Below are 19,026 nucleotides of genomic sequence, written 5' to 3' on the forward strand. Positions count from 1 at the left end.
GGGTAGACTTCTAGTGCACACAGCTAAGATATTTCAACTCCTCTCTAAAAGGAGATTATTTGCTAGGAGGATTATGCTACCTTTCTAATATTTTGAGTGCTAACATTTAAGACATTTCAACAAACTGACCTGCAAGCTATGTTTAAATGCTTCTCTAAATGTGTTTGCATAGTATTTAATATTATAGTCTAATACTTGACAAAAAAAAAAAGAAATACCTTTTCTGGCCAAGGAAGGAGGCCATAACATTTGGTCTCCTCCTTTGTAGATTTAGGGAAGCATTTTATTCCATTTACCATTTGGTCAGTTATGTTGAAAGGCTATTGCTACTATAGCACCTGTGTGAATCACAGTAAATTATCCTCGGTGGCTACACTTGCACTAAAACATTGCAACTATTTTTTAAACTTTCCTTTTAATCCTGAGGTTTTCGCTAATTGTTTTTTTTTTTTATAAACTCCTTCCCTTTCATAGCTCGGCCACTGCCACAACAGTGCCTTGGCCAAGGGACATAAATCACAATTCCCTTTTGAACTCAGTGTGCATTCTTTGCTGAGCCTGGTGGCCAGTAGGTGTTGCTGTGGTGCTATGGCTGGGACTTATCTCTTCCCCCACCCCCAAAAAAAGGCGCAAACAAACACTCCTCCCCCCCATATTGCAGCTTACTTTGTCATTCCACAGATTTCTCACATCTAGTTCTCCTTCACACTAAAATTACGATACACAAGTCTTTAAAAAATAAAACCACCTCTTCTTACAATACTGAGTCACTCAACAAAAACCACACACAAGGCAAAAGACTAGTTTCCCCACTGTCCTGCAAATATAGAAAAATAGATTCTTCAAAAAGGGAGCTGACTGTGGGAGTTCCTGGGTCCAGTGTTTAAACATCCATCTGTTGCTAACACATTAAACAATGGAATGCTTCTGCCAGCCAGCTAGCAGCCAGATTCAGTAGGCATACACTGTCGCAAGAAGTCTGTGATATCTTGACACTTGATGTGGCCACTTACAAAATAAAATAAACCTTAATTGAAATTTTTTTTTAATTCAATATTTTTTTTTTTTTTTTTTAAATAGTGATCATGCCCACGTTTTACCCAATAGCTGTCCTGGCCTCTTCTTTCTGCTCAGGATGCCTCACTCCTGGCACAGGCAATTATCTGCTGATAAAGCCCTCTGCCATGCAAACTACAGCTTAACTACAATTTAAGAACTGTGAAACGTGTCTGGACAGAGAATAATTAAGCATGAGAGGAAGCCATATATACAAAACACATGCACTTAAACAATAACATGACAATATGATCATAACCACCTCTTGATATCTTCTGTGTTATTTTGCAGTACCTGAAGAAAAAAAAAATCAGTCTGGGTTTACATTGTATTTACACCTGTACTGGGTTTTGCTTCCTAATTAAGCTCTAAATTCCTTCCACTCTCCCAACATATTATTTGAGCTAATTAGCTGCAGCACAAGTACATTCAATCTAAGAAAATTTTCTTAGTAAATATAATACTTTTTATTTAAAGGAAGGTAGCCTATTTACACACATCTACCACATGAAAATATTCTATATATTTTACTAAATTTCAGATTCCAAACTTACTACAATACTGCATATTTTGTTTGCAGCTCCATTATTGTCCTATATCTGGAGTAAAATGTTATCTCTGCTCCAAACAATCCCATGCTGCTTTGCTTTACAGTGATGCACTACCAGGGTAAAGGTGCAAGCTGATTCTCTTCTCTTTCCAGAGAAATAATAATGTTTTTAGAGAGTTTCGTTAAACATCCACTCCTTTGATGAGCGACCCTTCTAGGACAATGTTGAAATCTTGCAGTGTCTGCAGGACTCGGATGAGGGAGTTCACGGTCATGTGGTCTCGAAGGAGGGCGGTTTCCTCATACATCCTCGTGATAGCTGGACACTCTGCAAGTAGTGGAAGCCACTGCGGTAGCAAGTGATCCCTGTGGAACCAAGGTAATTGTGAAAACTTTCAATATGGCAAATGGACAGGGAGAGAAAGCAGCAGGCCCGAGGAGCCATTATAATGCCCTAAAAAGCAAGTGATGTGTTCATATGTGTGCTAAACTCTTAGAAAGTGGAGGAGAATCTCCTTTGTTAAGCACATGCTTGCAAGTGGAAGTCTTATCAGTGCAACTCCAGTAAAAATATACATCCCTTGCAATAAGATGTATTTTTCATTTCACATATGATGTTAGAAAGCCTGCTCTCTAGTCAGAGACATAAATGCTCAGTTTTACAGGTATCATTTGCAACTAGTTTCCATCTCAAAACTTCAATTGCTCTAACTGGCAGTTACAGAGTGAGTGGAAATAGTTATAGTTAATCTGCTGTTACTTTGGCATCATTTGAAAATGACGTATGCTGCTTTGATGTGCTTTTAGCCTGGGTACAAATGTAATGTATGAGAGTTTAGTTTAGTTTGATATCTTTCCTTTCTTCCAAAGCCCATGTTTATGTTCCCTGTTTAATGTAACTTTATCTTCTATATAGTTGTTAATTGGTTTCCCCCCAGTTCCATTGTAAACCGGTACGATAAGACCTAGTCTTCAGCATCGGTATATTAAAAGAACTTAAATAAATAAAAATAAAATAAATAAAAATAAAGGACGCTAATAAAATTAGTTAATTCACAAACTCATCTTAAAAAGATAAAATTACCTTCAAACTAAACCTGTCTCCAAATGTTTCCATTTTCAGAAAGAGATTAAGGGAAACTTTTTTGCAGATATGAAGTGTTAAAAATAAAAAGCTGAATTTTGTAACTAAAAGTAATTAAACATTTACCTCTATGGAAAAAAAGTTGGGTTAATTACTTTGCAGAGTAATACAGGAAAAGTTTACTATACTTTGTCACACTGTCCATATGACTGAAGACTTGTTTGTGTCCTCTGGGTAGATGTTGCAAGGAGAGTAATATACATAGGATATTGAACTACAAGGAGTAAATTGAAGCCCAAAATGTTGAAGGCATAATATGAATAATTGGGAACTATGTAAGAATAAGGCAGGGCAAGCAGGAGCATTGAAAACATTGGGAGGACTGTAGCTTCTCTACAGACTTCTCATTTGCTGCACTGTAAGCTGAGTTGGATAATGGTTCTCTTACTTATTCAAAGACTGTACCTAACTTTCAGCACCCACGAAATCTGAGTGTATAAGCTCCTGTGATATTCCCAGAAATCGAAAAAGATGTTTCAAGGAAAAGTTAGTTTTTGCATACATTTTAGAGTAGTTTCCAACTGTCATGTTCCCTTTACTGACTTCTACTAGAGATAACTACGGAACAGGTCTTGCCAGAAAGGAGAAAAACAGTTTTTCCAAATGTGAACCATAAATGAAAAAAGAAAATTACTTTTTATAAATTGCTTTTAAAAAAGATATTTCTCCTGTGACAAGTAGGCACAAGTTCTGCTATAACCAGTGGGTGACATTCAACAGCGCCAACAAGGACCCAGCTCACAAAGCTAAGTAAAAGGTTTTCTGAGCATGCACTGGAGTTCCTGCATACGGTCCTGCCTCATGAGTCCCTCAATCTTTCTTCATCCGAGCAACTGCATAAACATGTTTTCCCAGTCTCTCTGTTTATTGACTTTGTATTTTTTGCTTCAGGTTTGAAAGTTTGCAAAACATTCTTTTCACTGCTGCCTCATAGGTAGCACCTCAACAGAACTTTTAAGTTCTACTTAAAAAGAATTTAAAAGAAAAATGGAGAAATCCAAGGCTAAGAAACTAGAGGTCAGAGGATGTAGGCGTCACATTCTCCTCGACCTATCGGCCGCATTTGACACGGTAAACCACATAACGCTTCTGGATAGGCTAACAGACATCGGCATCAAAGGCACTGCTCTCAGATGGTTCAAATCTTTTCTACATAACAGAGTTTATAAGGTCAGAGTCAACAACGAAGAATCACACCCAGTTCCCTCATCTTTGGGAGTCCCTCAAGGCTCTTCCCTATCCCCTACCCTCTTCAACATTTATCTTCTACCACTTTGCCAGCTTCTCTCCAAACTAAAATTAACCCACTATATCTACGCAGACGACGTGCAAATATTCATCCCGGTTACGGAAACTCTACAAAAAACACTAGAATTCTGGAACAACTGCCTCCAAACCATCAACAACCTACTCAAGAGCCTTAACCTGATCCTTAATTCCAACAAAACTGAAATACTCCTTGTCACACAAGACAGTAACTATGCAACGTCTAACTTACCCCCTACTAGTCAACTATCCTTCTCACCTCAAGTTAGAAACCTCGGAGTCATCATGGACAATCAACTAAACCTTAAGAGATTCATTAATAATACCACTAAGGACGGATTCTATAAATTGCAAGTTCTGAAACGACTTAGACCGCTCCTCCATTTCCAAGACTACCAGGCAGTTCTCCAAGCAATCATTTTTTCAAAAATTGACTACTGTAACTCCCTCCCTACTTGGCCTCCCAACCAACACAATAAAACCATTACAAATGCTCCAAAACGCTTCAGCCAGGATTCTAACTAAATCTAACAAAAGAAATCATATTACCCCCATCTTGAAAAACCTACACTGGCTCCCAATCAAATTCTGAATCTCCTACAAAGTACTAACAATCATACATAAATCTATACACAAGCTCATTCCTCTGGAACGCAATATCCCTCTGCAGCCACATATACCCTCCAGACCGGTGAGAACAGCCTATAAAGACACTCTCCTCGCCCCAACCATCAAATCCTCATTAAATAAACGCACTCTATCCACAGCAGGCCCCGTGCAATGGAACTCTCTACCACCAGACCTCTGGAAAGAACCTTGCCCTATCGCCTTTAAAAAGAGACTCAAAACTTGGCTATTCGAACAAGCCTTCTATCCATACCAATAATTTTACTCTAAATCTTCCCAAATATGTGCACCTTGTAACGTGTCTACTGTATATTTAGCCAGGTCCTTTCGAGTACTACATTATTTATTGTATCTTCTTGTTCTTTAATCCCCAGTTACTTGATCCAAGTTTATCCTCCTGTTCGATGTAATTGCACTCTGTCTTGCCTGTTTAATGCTATAATGTAAACCGAATTGATATGTAACTTTTGCTACATGAATTTCGGTATATAAAAATGTTAAATACATAAATAAATAAATAAACATGACCATCAGGGACACCCACTCCCTCTGTTATCACTGCCTGGATTCAGACCATGACGTACTCAATGGCTCTAGTTGTGGCTGGATGCCCCAGCGGGTGCAGTTGTACCATGCCTGTAGAACAAAAGCCCTGTAGAAGGCACCCTTGGGCGAGACCCCCAAAGCCTCGGTACAAAGGTGAGCAGGGCATCTTCAGATTCCCAGCACAATAAGCATCAGTCGTGCTGGAACACGGCCTTTCGCATTCTCACAAGTCTGCCGGGAAGGCTCCCTCCACTTCCTATGGCAATGGTTTCTAGATCCATCACAGGTCAGGGGTTGAGCATGCTACAAAAACAGAAGGCACTGGAAGAGGCTCCAAGAAGTACACATAAGTGGTGTGAGGGATCTCTTCCAGGACACTTTATTTTTTTGCCTTGATAAACTCAGTTTTCCCCTGAGGACTTTGCTTCAGTTACTGCTTTCTGTCATGGAAGTTATCTTGTTTTCCATATACCTCACACAGTAGTCCACAGTGGTGGTGGTGTTGGACTGCTGCTTTCTCCCTCCTGTAGGTTTCAATCCCTGCTTCCATCTCAGTCTCACTCTTTTTCTTCCTTTGAGGCCCTCCCCCATCCTTCTTACTACCTCTCTGGGTAGTTGTCATTTATGAACCCCCTAATAAATCCCCCTCCTCTTTCTCATAGACTGACTCCTGGCTTTCCTTTATCCTTGAACCAACTTCCCCTTCCCTGATTCCTGGGGACTTTAAACACATTGATGACCCCTCTGACCCTTTTATGCCTCCAAACTCCTTGCCTTAAACCTCCTCATTTGATCTCCAAGTCAGCTCTACTGCTCCTATTCTCAAACATAGCCACTGCCTTGACCTCGTCCTTTTTCTCCCCAGCTGCTGTCTCTCAGACTTCTCCCAGCTCAGTTCTTCATCTCTCAGATCTAATAATGTTCACACTATAACACCCTCTCCCACAGCCTTGACCAGTCATGACCAACACTTTTAGAAATCTCCAGGCTATCAATCTTTATATTCTCTCTACTACTGCCTCATCTCTCCTCTCCTCCACTACATTGTCTGAGTCAGTTGATAAGAAAGTTTCTTCTTACAACCCTATTGTCTCCTCTGCTTTAGAAACTCTTGCCCCTCTCCTCTCTTGTCCTGTAAGGCGCACCAAACTCCAGCCTTGGCTTACTTCTGGAATTTGCTTCCTATGCTCTTGCACCCACTCTGCAGAACATATCTAGCTAAAATCCCACACCCATACTGACTTCATACCATTTCAAATTCATGCAGATCTCCTTCTAGTCTACTATTGAACTTGCCAAGCAAGACCACTATGTGTCTGTCTGACAAAATCTCTTACATTCAACCTTCACTGTCTCTTTCCCATATTTAATGGCCTCCTCAAACTGCCTTCATCTCCTACTCCATCTCCTTCCACTCTCTGCTCAGACTATGGCTGACTACTTCAATGACAAGTATGACAAAATTAGTCTTGCGTTTTCAACCAGATTACCTCTACCCTTCCTATATACCCTGCTACCTTCTCCTCTTCTGAAATCACAGTGGAGGAAATGGCCCATCTTCTCATCTCTTCCAAATTCACTACTTGTTCCTCAGACCTCATTCCCACCTGGCTCCTCAGTTTTATTTTCCCTACAGTCATCCCTTCTAACTGTTACATCCTTAGTCTATCACTTTCCACTGCAACTGTTTCCACTACCTTCAAACATGTTGTGGTCATACCAAAAAGGACATTACTCGACCATATTTGCTCTGCTATCATCCCATTTTTCTCCTCCCTTTCACTTCCAAGCTCCCTGCAGATGCTTGTTTACCTCCACTGTCTTGATTTTCTTTCATTTCAAGCCACTCTCAAGCCACTCATTTCTGATTTTAGCCCACTACATGCCAAAGAAACAGCCCTTGTCTCCAATGACTTGTTATGACTTAAAATCAAAGGCCTTTACTCAGTCCTTATCCTTCTTGACCTATCTGCTGCTTTTAACAAGGTTGATCACTGCCTACTCCCTGATACTCTGCCTCACTTGGATTTTGGGATTCTGTCCTGTCTTGATTCTCTTTTTACTTCTAATCACACTTTGCGTCCTCCAGCAGATCCTCCTCTACCGTCATCTCACTATCAATTGGTGTGCCACAGGGTTCTGTCCTGGGTTGCCTTCACTCTATATACTAATTCCCTTGGTGCTCTAATTTTCTCTCATGAGCTGCAATATTATTTTTATGCTGATGATTCCCAGATTTGCCTCTCTACACTAGCAATTTCATCAGGAATCCAGTGTTATGACTGTGGACTCTGAGTCCGAGATGAGGTTGTCACCACTGGCAGGGAGGAGCCCTGTGTGTTCTCGTTGGTAGGCAGAGCTGGCTGATGTGGAGACCCAAAAGTACCTTCACCAATGCCAGCCCTCATTCTCCTCAGGTTGAGCCCTTAGGTGCCGGGGCAGGCTGGACTTAGGAGCGGCTCTCCAGAGAAGAGCAACTCCACAAGGCAGCAAGCCGACAGAGTCAAGGAGGAGCCAGAAGTCAGGGCAGATGGCGATCTAGCGAGATTCCAAACTGTTCCAGCGGTCCAGGCAGGCAGCAGACTAGCGGGGTCTGTGATCGTACCAAAAGTCAGGGCAGGCAGCAATCCAACAAAGTCCGTAACCATTCCAAGAGTCAGGGTAGGCAGCAATCCAAAATGTAATCCAGACAGTCCAAACCGAAACCAGGGAGGCAATCCAGGAGAAGGCGGTAACTGACAACTAGAGACCCACAAGGAGCACGATCTGTTGCTGAAGCAAGGCATAACCAGTAGGAACGGCCTTAAGTAGGCAGAAGTGCCAATGTCATCAGGAGAAACTGTGGGAATTTTCCCTTTAAGAATAGTGGAGAGGTCCACGCCTAGGAAGACACCGGCGGGGGTCAAGCTTCAGCATCGAGTAGCAGCCCTGAGCCGTGGAGAAGTTCAGCACTGGTGGCAGCTCTGCTGCTGCAGGAGGAGACAGGACCGGACCGGGGCTGCGTTGGGTGAGTGCGACTGGCCATGGAAAGCTGTAGGTGGCGTGCATAACTGTACCCCCTCCTCTAAGCCCCCTTCCCAATGGTTTAGGTCTCTTGGGATGGGAGGCATGGAACCGTTTATAAACATTTTATCCAGTATATTTGAAGCAGGTTCCCAAGTGTTTTCTTCAGGACTATATCTCTCCCAGGATATCAAGTATTCCCATTTCTTATTACGATGCCTGACGTCCAATATTTCTTTTATTTGATTCACCTGGTCTTCTTCTCAGGATACTTCCCGAGGTTCCAGGGTTCTTCTGGGAGGGCCACGATAAAACTAGCGATTTGAGGAGGGAAACGTGGAACATGCTATGGATCTTTAAAAATGCGAGCAGACATAGTTGGTATGTAACAGGCCCTATCTGCCGGATGATAGAAAAAGGTCCAATATATCAGGGTGCTAGTCTCATGGAAGGTACTCTGATTCATATGTTCTGAGTACTTAGCCACACCTTATCTCTTGGCTTGAACTGCGGAGCTGGTTGTTTGTGATTATCTGCTGTTTTCTTGGCCCTCCAAGCGGTCTTCTGGATCATCATCTCAGTTCGAGTCCATAGTTGTTGGAATTCCTGGTCTGTCATTTGGGCTGCAGGGGAGGAGATGGACAAAGGAAGTGGCAGTGGTGGAAGAGGTCGTCTCCCATAAATGATTAGAAATGGAGATGATCCCGTGGCATCGTTGTTATGGAAATTATGGGAAAAGTCTGGCCATGGGAGGAAGGATGCCCAGTTGTCCTGGTGGTCATTAACAAATGCTCTTAGGAAGGTTTCAAGGGTTCGATTAGTCTGGTCAGTCTGACCATTGGCTTGGGGGTGATAAGCTATTGTGAAGTCTAGCTGGATGTTGAATTTCTGACACAATACTCACCAGTAATTGGCTGTAAACTGAGCTCCACTGTCAGAGGTGATGTGTCGTGGTAACCCGTGCAGGTGAAAAATATGGATGGCAAATAATCTTGCCAGGTCTGGGCAGAGGGGAGGCTAGGCAGAGTGATGAAGTGACACATCTTGGAAAATCGGTCAATGACAACTCAAATAATTCAACAACCATCAGAAAGAGGGAGATCCACAATGAAGTCTGTGGATAGATGAGTCCATGGCTCCTTGGGGCTGGCAAAGGTTGCAGTAATCCCCAGGGTCATCCTACCCTAGGCTTTTGATGGGCACATGTAGGGCATAAATCCACATAGGCTTTGACGTCTTCTTGTATTTGGGGCCACCAGTAGTATCATTGGAGCAAAGCTAGGGTACGAGCTCAACCAGGGTGCCCAGCCACACGGGAGTCATGAGTCCACTCCACCTTTGGCGATGTTTACGAGGAACAGCAGTCTTCCCTGGGGGAACCGTATTCGTAGCAGCCAAAAGGATCCTGGATCTATGATGTGACCCAGAGGTTTGGGTATATCTTTTGCTTTGAAGGACCGGGAGAGGGCATCTGCTCGGGTGTCTTTGGTAGCTGGCCTGTATTTTACCACAAAATCAAATCAGGTAAAGAATAATGACCATCGGGCCTGATGGGGATTCAGTCACTGGGCAAGACAGAGATGCTCCAGATTTTTATCGTCTGTATATATTGTGATGCAATGTTGCGCTCCCTCCAGCCACTGATACCACTCTTCCAAGGCCATTTTAATGGCCAGTAATTCTTTATCTCAGATGCCATAGTTACGCTCAGTGGGTGAAAACTTACAGGAGAAAAAGGAGCAAGGGCGGAGTACCCCCTCTGTCCAAGTGTTGGCTTAACACAGCTCCTACTCCCATGGTAGAGGCATGTAGGATGAATGGACGCATGGGATCTGGATGGCGAAGGCACACTCCCTGGAGGAAAGCCTGTTTCAATTTGCTGAAGGCAGCAACTGCCTCAGGAGGATATTTCTTAGTATTCACTCCTTTTCTAGTAAGAGCAGTGAGGGGAGCCATTATCTAAGAGTAATTGAAAATAAAATGACAATAGAAATTAGCGAATCCCAGAAACCTTTGTAAGGGGTGAAGTCCAGAGGGCTGGGGCCAGTTTAGGATACAGGTCACCTTCTCTGGATCCATGCGGAAGACGTCAATAGAGACTATATATCCCAGGAAGGGTAAACTTTCTCTCTCAAAGATACATTTCTCTAGTTTAGCAAACAGCTTATTGGCCTGTAATCATTGAAGAACTTGATAGACATCCCGGCAATGGGGCTGAAGGTCTTTAGAAAAGATGAGGCTTTCATCAAGTTAGATAACCACACTGATGTTCAGAAGATCCCAGAAGACCTCATTCATCATAATCTGAAATATGGCAGGACAGTTGCACAAGCTGAAGGGCATAACGAGATATTCAATGGCCATCTCTTGTATTAAAGTTGGTCTTCCCTTCATCACCAGGCCGAATACGAATTAAATTGTAGGCTCCCTGGAGATCTAGTTTTGTAAACATTTTAGATCCTTGAAGCCAGTCTAGAAGTTCTGCAATAAGCAGCAGGGGGTAATGGTCCATTTTTGTTATGGCATTTAGACCTCGATAGTCTATGCATGACCGGAGCGTGCCATCCTTCTTGGCCACAAAGAAGAATCCTGCTCCTGCTGGAGACGTAGAGGGTCGGATGAATCCTCTCTCGAGATTTTCTTATTCTCAGAAAGGGACAAAGGATATACCCTTCCTCATGGCGGAGTGGTGCCAGGCAAGACATTAATGGTGCAGTCATAGGTACAATGTTCTGGTAAAGTTTTCTGCCTTCCTCTTAGAAAACACGTCAGCATATGCAGTGTATGGTAGCAGTAATCCCAAGGATGTAGAAGCCAGAAGGACTGATGGAGGAGGATTGACAAGGAGAAGACAGGAAGTCCAGCAGTGGGAACCCCAACTAGTCAATTGGAAAGTTCCCAAATCAATAGTGGGACAGTGGAGTTGTAACCAGGGTATCCTCAAAATAGGATGTACTGCCTTAACGATGATGAAAAAGGTTCTCTCTTCTACACGTAAGATGCCAATATGAAGCTTTAAAGGCGCAGTGGTCATGGTGATTTAACCTGGAAGAGGTTCCCCATAGATAGAAAAAATAGTCAAAGGTGTGTCCCTGCAAACTGTCGGCAGGTTTAGGTGGAAAGCTAGGTCTTTCTGGATGAAATTCCCCCCTGTGCCGGAGTCTATGAATGCCAGAGTAGGAACTTCAAGCTGCTCCTAGATAACCTCTACTGGCAATGTAAGTGGGGAGCTGGAGTGACTTAATCTAGGGTCATCTCCCCACTGACTCCTAGGCTTTGGAATTTCCCTGCTAAACAGGACATTGGGAAAGTAGTTGTCCCTTCTCAGCACAATAGAAACAGAGCCCCTGAGTGCAGCGTCTGTGCTTCTCTTCAACCATAAGGTGACTTCGATCCAGCTGCATAGGTTCGTCCGATTGTTGGAGACTGGGCTCAGTCATTGGGTTAGGAAGCAAGGGATGGGAGAAAGCTGGAGCCAGTGAGGTCCATAGTTCCTGAGACCATTGCCGGAGACGGCAATGGTCTCAGGATTCTCCCAGTGGGGTCGATGAGGGCGTCAAGAGATTTGGGAAGCTCCCTTGCTGCCAATTCGTCCTTGATTCAGGGAGATAATCCCTCCAAGAAAATACTTCAAAGACTGTCCTCCCACCAGTCTAATTTGGTAGCCAGGGTTTTAAATTCTATGGCATAGTCCATGAGTGGTCTAGATCCCTGCCGGAGATGCAACAACTCAGAACTGGGGGTGGTCAACCTGCCTGGTTCATCAGACTTGTTTGAAGGTGTAGATCCTGAAGGAGAGGGTCTCCTCATTCTCATAAAGGAGAAGCCCAGGCCAAGGCCTTCCCATCCAGGAGGGAAAGGATGAAAGTAGTTGTAATGGAGAATTGTGCCGGTTGTAAGGTGACACTGACTAGGATCCCCAGTGAATCGGGGTGGTACTGGGAGACGGAATGTAGTTGAGATAGGTGCAGGTGCAGGAACCTCAGGAGGTGCAGGATTAATGGTAGTGGTCGCATCCAGCTGAGCACTGAGGCATTCCATCTTATCCACCAGCAACTCTAGGAAGTGCTGCTGCTACTGTTGCTGCTGAATCTTCTGAGCCAATCCTGGAATGGCGTGGAGTCCTGAAAGGTCCGCCGGGTCCATGGCCTCAGCAGACTGTTATGACTGTGGACCCTGAGTCCGAGACAAGGTTGTCACCACTGGCAGGGAGGAGCCCTGTGGGTTCTCGTCATTGATAGGTGGAGCTGGTTGATGCGGAGACCCAATATCCAATCCCAAATCTCAACCTGCTTGTCTTACATTGCTATCTGGATGTTCTACCATTACCTTAAACTCAATATGGTGAAGACAGAACTTCTTATCTTTTCCATCAAACCCACTTCCTTCTTTTTCTATTTCTGTGGATAACTCTGTCATCCTCTAAGTTTCCTAAACTCATAAGCTTGGGGTCATTTTTGATTCCTCTCTCCTTCTCTACATATATTCAACACACTGATAAATTATGCCCTATTTATACATCACGACTAAAATCCATCCCTTCCTTTCTGAATACACTACCAGAATCCTTATCTACTCTCTCATCACCTCCCAATTAGACTGCTGCAATCTGCTCCTCACAAATCTCCCAATGAACTCTTTCCGTTACAATCTATCCAAAATTCAGCTGCAACTTATCTTTCACCACAAGTCGCTACACCTTTATAACCCCTCTTCTTAAGTCACTACATTGGCTTCCTATCCGTTTTTGCATACAGCTAAAGACCTTCTTACTTACCTACAAGAACCTTCACTCTGCACTTATTACATGCCCAATTCCATGCTTTCCACCTGGCTTCACTGTATGTTTGAAATAGACTGAATTGGTGCATAATGCTTCCTTTTCATGCCTTATTCGAATTCAGTTTAAAATCTACCTTTTTGAGGCTGTTTTTAAATTTTAACTCCTTATCACCCCACTTACAGCCTTACTGACAAATTATTTTCTTAATAAATTAAATTTCTAAAGTCTTTTTTGTCCTATATGTTTGCCTTGATTAGATTGTAAACTCTACTAAGCAGGAACTGTCTCATATTTTTGTACAGTGCTGCATATGTCGATCAGCACTATAAAAATAAAAGCAATAGTAGTAGAGCCATCTCCCTCAGCATCAAAGAAGTCAGTGCTTTTGGCATGGAGCTCTGCTGGGGTTGATCAAATTCTGTCAAGAGCATTGTTAGTCTCCTTGCCACAGGTTGCTATGCTCTTCCTGATGTGGAAGATTCCTTATGGCACTGACAAACATTTTTCCCCGATATACCAGTTTTGGGACTATCCAGGATGCCTTCTCTCGACACAGAGCATGCTGGCACTCTCCACGATGCAGTCTGTTCCCCGTGGCATGAAGAACCAGGGTTCCCATCAGTCTCACTGGCACAGAGCATTTCAGCACAAGGGAGTGAGCACCCGTTCACCTTGGAAGGTAGAGCCTTTTATTAAAAGGTATCCTTGCTGGTGCCAAAGGTGAGGCCTGGTGCCAGCCAGTGAAATACATGGGCGCAGTCAGGGCAGTGTGTGTCAGAATTGGGTGCTTCAGAAGTTGCAATGACTGATCTCCCAAGCTTGTAATTGGCGCCACCCACTGTTGCAGCCCCAGTTAGAATAAGCCCATATGAGTGTTAGAAGAGGACATGTTTACACCCACTCCAATATAGTGGGTTCCTCAATCAATGGGAAACCAGCTGTTGGCAATAGTGATGAGTTTCTTTGCCTTCTTAAGCCTGGAAGAACAGAGAGGGAAGTTGGAGCATCTCCTATCTAAGATTGAGGAACTTTTCCCACATAGCAGGGCCAGAGATTCCTTGGAACGACCATTCTTCCCCTCCTGAATTGCCACCAATGGGAGTGAGTTCACCACCTAGCTTGGCCGATTTGCTTACCCCAAGGGAGTCCCTTCATGAGGGGAAAGAGATGGAATCAGTTCATTTGATGTTTTTACCAGTCCTCTTCCCTTCACACCATCAGATGAGACTCACTCTATCTCCCTTTTCTTCATTGGGGTCCTGGTTGAGTATCTCATTATGGTCAGGTAAGGACTCCTTCACAAGAATTCCTTCAGATCACCTGCCAAACTTGCCACAGAATACATTTCCTCTGGAATATCTGTTATTCTCACTTTTTGGACAAGCTGGAAAAAAAATCTACCAACTTGAGGAAGAAACAGGACTAGTGATAAGAGATTTTCAGTTTATTGCAATTTCTACAACCTCCTGTGGAATCCACATCAATCCTGGTTCATGGCTTCCTGATTGAACTCCAAATGAGAATGTAATAAGCTCCCATGCAGTGCCTTCTGGTAGCCTGAAAAACTGACTTTACATACAGAGTCCAAGCCTCTCCAAGGTTTTGAGTAATCTAGCTAACGCACCACTTTGTAGTGGTGGACTTGGTGCTGAGGCAGGCAAAACACTTGTGAGAGCAGTCCAATGCATCCCCGGGTAGGATCCAAAGGCTTTGGATGCTTTTGGGAATACGGTCTTCCAAGGATCTAAGCTCAGAGCACCATCTGCAGCTCACTAGCTATTTATGGTGCAGTATTTGCACATGTAAATGCTGAAGCTGAAACTTCTAGTGGATGGGGTGAACCCTAGTCAGAGTTCCAGTGCGCCATGGAAGGTGCAGAGGAATATGGGAAACACCTCATCTAATCCATGTATGAGAGACTGCAGTCAGAACTTCAGCAGTGGCTACAGGAGCAAGGAGGATTGTGCTGTTATGAGCAAGAGGACTCCAAGAGGACATTCATAACCACCTGGTGGATGTTCCAAGTACAGGAGAGAACTTATTCAGAAAGAAGACGCAAGAGATGATGGCCCTGATCCAGAAGCATCTGTCCCCTCTGCAGTCACTGTCTTCAGCAGCGGGAGACCAGATGGTCCAATTAAACATCAGTACTTCTCTTATAAATGCCCTCTTTTCAGAGATAGCTTTTTTGTCCTTTTCCACAACAATGAGATCTTCCTGCACTGATGCAACAGTTGCCTGCTAGAGGCAGGTGGAGAGAAAAGTGACAGTCAAAAGTCCAGCATCAACCACAGCCAAAATGTGGAATGCATTTTTGATGTCTCTGAGGCTCACTTCCTCAGGTGAGGAAACCAGTCTTTTCAGCCTGAAAGGATCTGCATTACCAAGGTCAAGTGGGTACTGAGAATTGCTTGCACTTCTCAAGCCCTCCTCTGATTCAATTAAGATGAGTCTTCAGTTCTGACCCCTCCCAATCTGCTCAACTAGAGGTGTAAGTAATCTCCCTTACATAGATACATAGAAATGATGGCAGAAAAAGACGAAACGGCCCATCCAGACTGCCCAGCAAGCTCCTACACTTATTTTCCCATACTTATCTGTTTCACTGACCACCAAGTTCAGGGCCCTTTTTGGTAACTGTTTGATTCAAATTTCCTGCCACCCCCTGCCGTTGATACAGAGAGTAATGTTGGAGTTGCATCAAAGGGAAAGCATAAGGCTTAATGGTTACGAGTAGTAACCGCCGCATCAAGCAAGTTACCCCGATGCTTGTTTACCCAGACTGCACAGATCAATGCCTTGTTGGATGTTGTCTGAATGTAAATCTTCTTTTCCACATTTCCCCCTGCCATTGAAGCAAAGAGCAACACTGTATATGCATTCAAAGTGAAGTATCAGGCTTAACTGGTTTAGGGTAGTAACTGCCGCAATAAGCAAGCCACCCCCACGTTTGTTTACCCAGACTGTGTAGTTCAGTCCTTGTTGGTTGTTGTCTGAATGCAAATCCTCTTTTCCACATTTCCCCTTGCCGTTGAAGCAGAGAGCAATGTTGGAATTGCATTAACCGTGTGAAGACTTATTGAATAAGGGTAGTAATCACCTGAACTAAAAAATTCTAACTTATCCCTATCAATTAAAAAGCAGAATTAAAATACAAACAAAAAACAAGCTTTGAAATGTTTGTATGCTAATGCCAGAAGTCTAAGAAGTAAGATGGGAGAATTAGAATGTATAGCAGTGAATGATGACAGACTTAATTGGCATCTCAGAGACATGGTGGAAGGAGGACAACCAATGGGACAGTGCTATACCGGGGTACAAATTATATCGCGATGATAGAGAGGAGCACCCGGGAGGCAGTGTGGTGCTTTATGTCCGGGATGGCATAGAGTCCAACAGGATAAACATCCTGCTTGAGACTAAATGCACAATTGAATCTATATGGGTAGAAATCCCTTGTGTGTCGGAGAAGACTATAGTGATAGGAGTATACTACCATCCACCTGGTCAAGATGGTGAGATTGACAGTGAAATGCTAAGAGAAAATAGGGAAGCTAACCAAATTGGTAGTGCGGTAATAATGGGAGACTTCAATCTTGCTTAAGTGCAGGTTTATTGCTTCTTGTGGCTTTGGATAGACTTCAATTACCCCAGTATTGACTGGGTAAATGTATCATCGGGACACACTAGAGAGATAAAGTTCCTGGATGGAATAAATGATAGCTTTATGGAGCAATTGGTTCAGGAACCGACGAGAGAGGGAGCAATTTTAGACCTAATTCTCAGTGGAGCACAGGATTTGGTGAGAGAGGTAACGGTGGTGGGGCCGTTTGGCAATAGTGATCATAATATGATCAAATTTGAATTAATGACTGGAAGGGGGACAGTAAGCAAATCCACGGCTCTCGTGCTAAACTTTCAAAAGGGAAACTTCGATAAAATGAGAAAAATAGTTAGAAAAAAACTGAAAGGAGCAGCTACAAAAGTAAAAAGTGTGCAAGAGGCTTGGTCATTGTTAAAAAAATACCATCCTAGAAGCACAATCCAGATGTATTCCACACATTAAGAAAGGTGGAAAGCAGGCAAAACGATTACCGGCATGTTTAAAAGGGGAGGTGAAAGAAGCTATTTTAGCCAAAAGATCTTCATTCAAAAATTAGAAGAAGGATCCAACAGAAGAAAATAGGTTAATGCATAAACATTGGCAAGTTAAATGTAAGACATTGATAAGACAGGCTAAGAGAGAATTTGAAAAGAAGTTGGCCGTAGAGGCAAAATCTCACAGTAAAAACTTTTTAAAATATATCCGAAGCAGAAAGCCTGTGAGGGAGTCAGTTGGACCGTTAGATGATAGAGGGGTTAAAGGGGCACTTAGAGAAGATAAGGCCATCGCGGAAAGATTAAATGATTTCTTTGCTTCTGTGTTTACTGAAGAGGATGTTGGGGAAGTACCCGTACTGGAGAAGGTTTTCATGGGTAATGATTCAGATGGACTGAACCAAATCACGGTGAACCTAGAAGATGTGGTAGACCTGATTGATAAACTGAAGAGTAGTAAATCACCTGGACCGGATGGTATACACCCCAGAGATCTGAAGGAACTAAAAAATGAAATTTCAGACCTATTAGTAAAAATTTGTAACCTATCATTAAAATCATCCATTGTACATGAAGACTGGAGGATAGCTAATGTAACCCCATATTTAAAAAGGGCTCCAGGGGAGATCCAGGAAATTACAGACTGGTTAGCCTGACTTCAGTGCCAGTCTTGCCTCACAAATCTGCTTCACTTTTTTGAAGGAGTTAATAAACATGTGGATAAAGGTGAACCGGTAGATGATGTGTACTTGGATTTTCAGAAAGCATTTGACAAAGTTCCTCATGAGAGGCTTCTAGGAAAAGTAAAAAGTCATGGGATAGGTGGCGATATCCTTTCGTGGATTACAAACTGGCTAAAAGACAGGAAACAGAGAGTAGGATTAAATGGCAATTTTCTCAGCAGAAGGGAGTGGGCAGTGGAGTGCCTCAGGGATCTGTACTGGGACCCTTACTTTTCAATATATTTATAAATGATCTGGAAAGAAATACGACGAATGAGGTAATCAAATTTGCAGATGATAGAAAATTGTTCAGAGTAGTTAAATCACAAGCAGATTGTGATAAATTGCAGGAAGACCTTGTGAGGCTGGAAAATTGGGCATCTAAATGGCAGATGAAATTTAATGTGGACAAGTGCAAAGTGATGCATATAGGGAAAAATAACCCATGCTATAGTTACACAATGTTAGGTTCCATATTAGGTGCTACTACCCAAGAAAGAGATCTAGGCGTCATAGTGGATAACACATTGAAATCATTGGCTCAGTGTGTTGTGGCAGTCAAAAAAGCAAACAGAATGTCAGGAATTATTAGAAAGGGAATGGTGAATAAAACTGAAAATGTCATAATGCCTCTGTATCGCTCCATGGTGAGACCACACCTTGAATATTGTGTACAATTCTGGTCACCGCATCTCAAAAAAGATATAATTGCGATGGAGAAGGTACAGAGAAGGGCTACCAAAATGATAAAGGGAATGGAACAGCTTGGAGAAGAGACGGCTGAGGGGGGATATGATAGAGGTGTTTAAAATCATGAGAGGTCTAGAACGGGTAGATGTGAATCGGTTTTTTACTCTTTCGGATAATAGAAAGACTAGGGGGCACTCCATGAAGTTAGCATGTGTCACATTTAAAACTAATCGGAGAAAGTTCTTTTTCACTCAACGCACAATTAAACTCTGGAATTTGTTGCCAGAGGATGTGGTTAGTGCAGTTAGTATAGCTGTGTTTAAAAAAAGGATTGGATAAGTTCTTGGAGGAGAAGTCCATTACCTGCTATTAATTAAGTTGACTTAGTAAATAGCCACTGCTATTACTAGCAACGGTAACATGGAATAGACTTAGTTTGGCCACTGTTGGAAACAGGATGCTGGGCTTAATGGACCCTTGGTCTGATCTAGTATGGCATATTCTTATGTTCTTAGGTAGTAGCCATCACCATTCCAGCAAG

At 43.0% G+C, this 19,026-nt stretch overlaps 1 protein-coding gene across 3 annotated transcripts in view; it reads right to left on the reverse strand.

Annotated features, from left to right (window-relative positions):
* Positions 1-382: 382 nt before the first annotated feature.
* The window catches only part of DENND5B (DENN domain containing 5B), a 476,583-nt gene continuing 457,939 nt past the window's right edge, over positions 383-19,026 (reverse strand). For all 3 annotated transcript variants that reach the window (XM_029600012.1, XM_029600011.1, XM_029600010.1), the window contains one exon: positions 383-1,972. In XM_029600012.1, coding sequence (XP_029455872.1) covers positions 1,789-1,972 — 184 coding nt within the window. In that variant the 3' untranslated portion in view covers positions 383-1,788. The remainder of the gene's footprint in view (positions 1,973-19,026) is intronic.

This window comes from Rhinatrema bivittatum, chromosome 4 (genome assembly GCF_901001135.1).
Source record: "Rhinatrema bivittatum chromosome 4, aRhiBiv1.1, whole genome shotgun sequence".
Lineage (NCBI taxonomy): Eukaryota > Metazoa > Chordata > Amphibia > Gymnophiona > Rhinatrematidae > Rhinatrema > Rhinatrema bivittatum.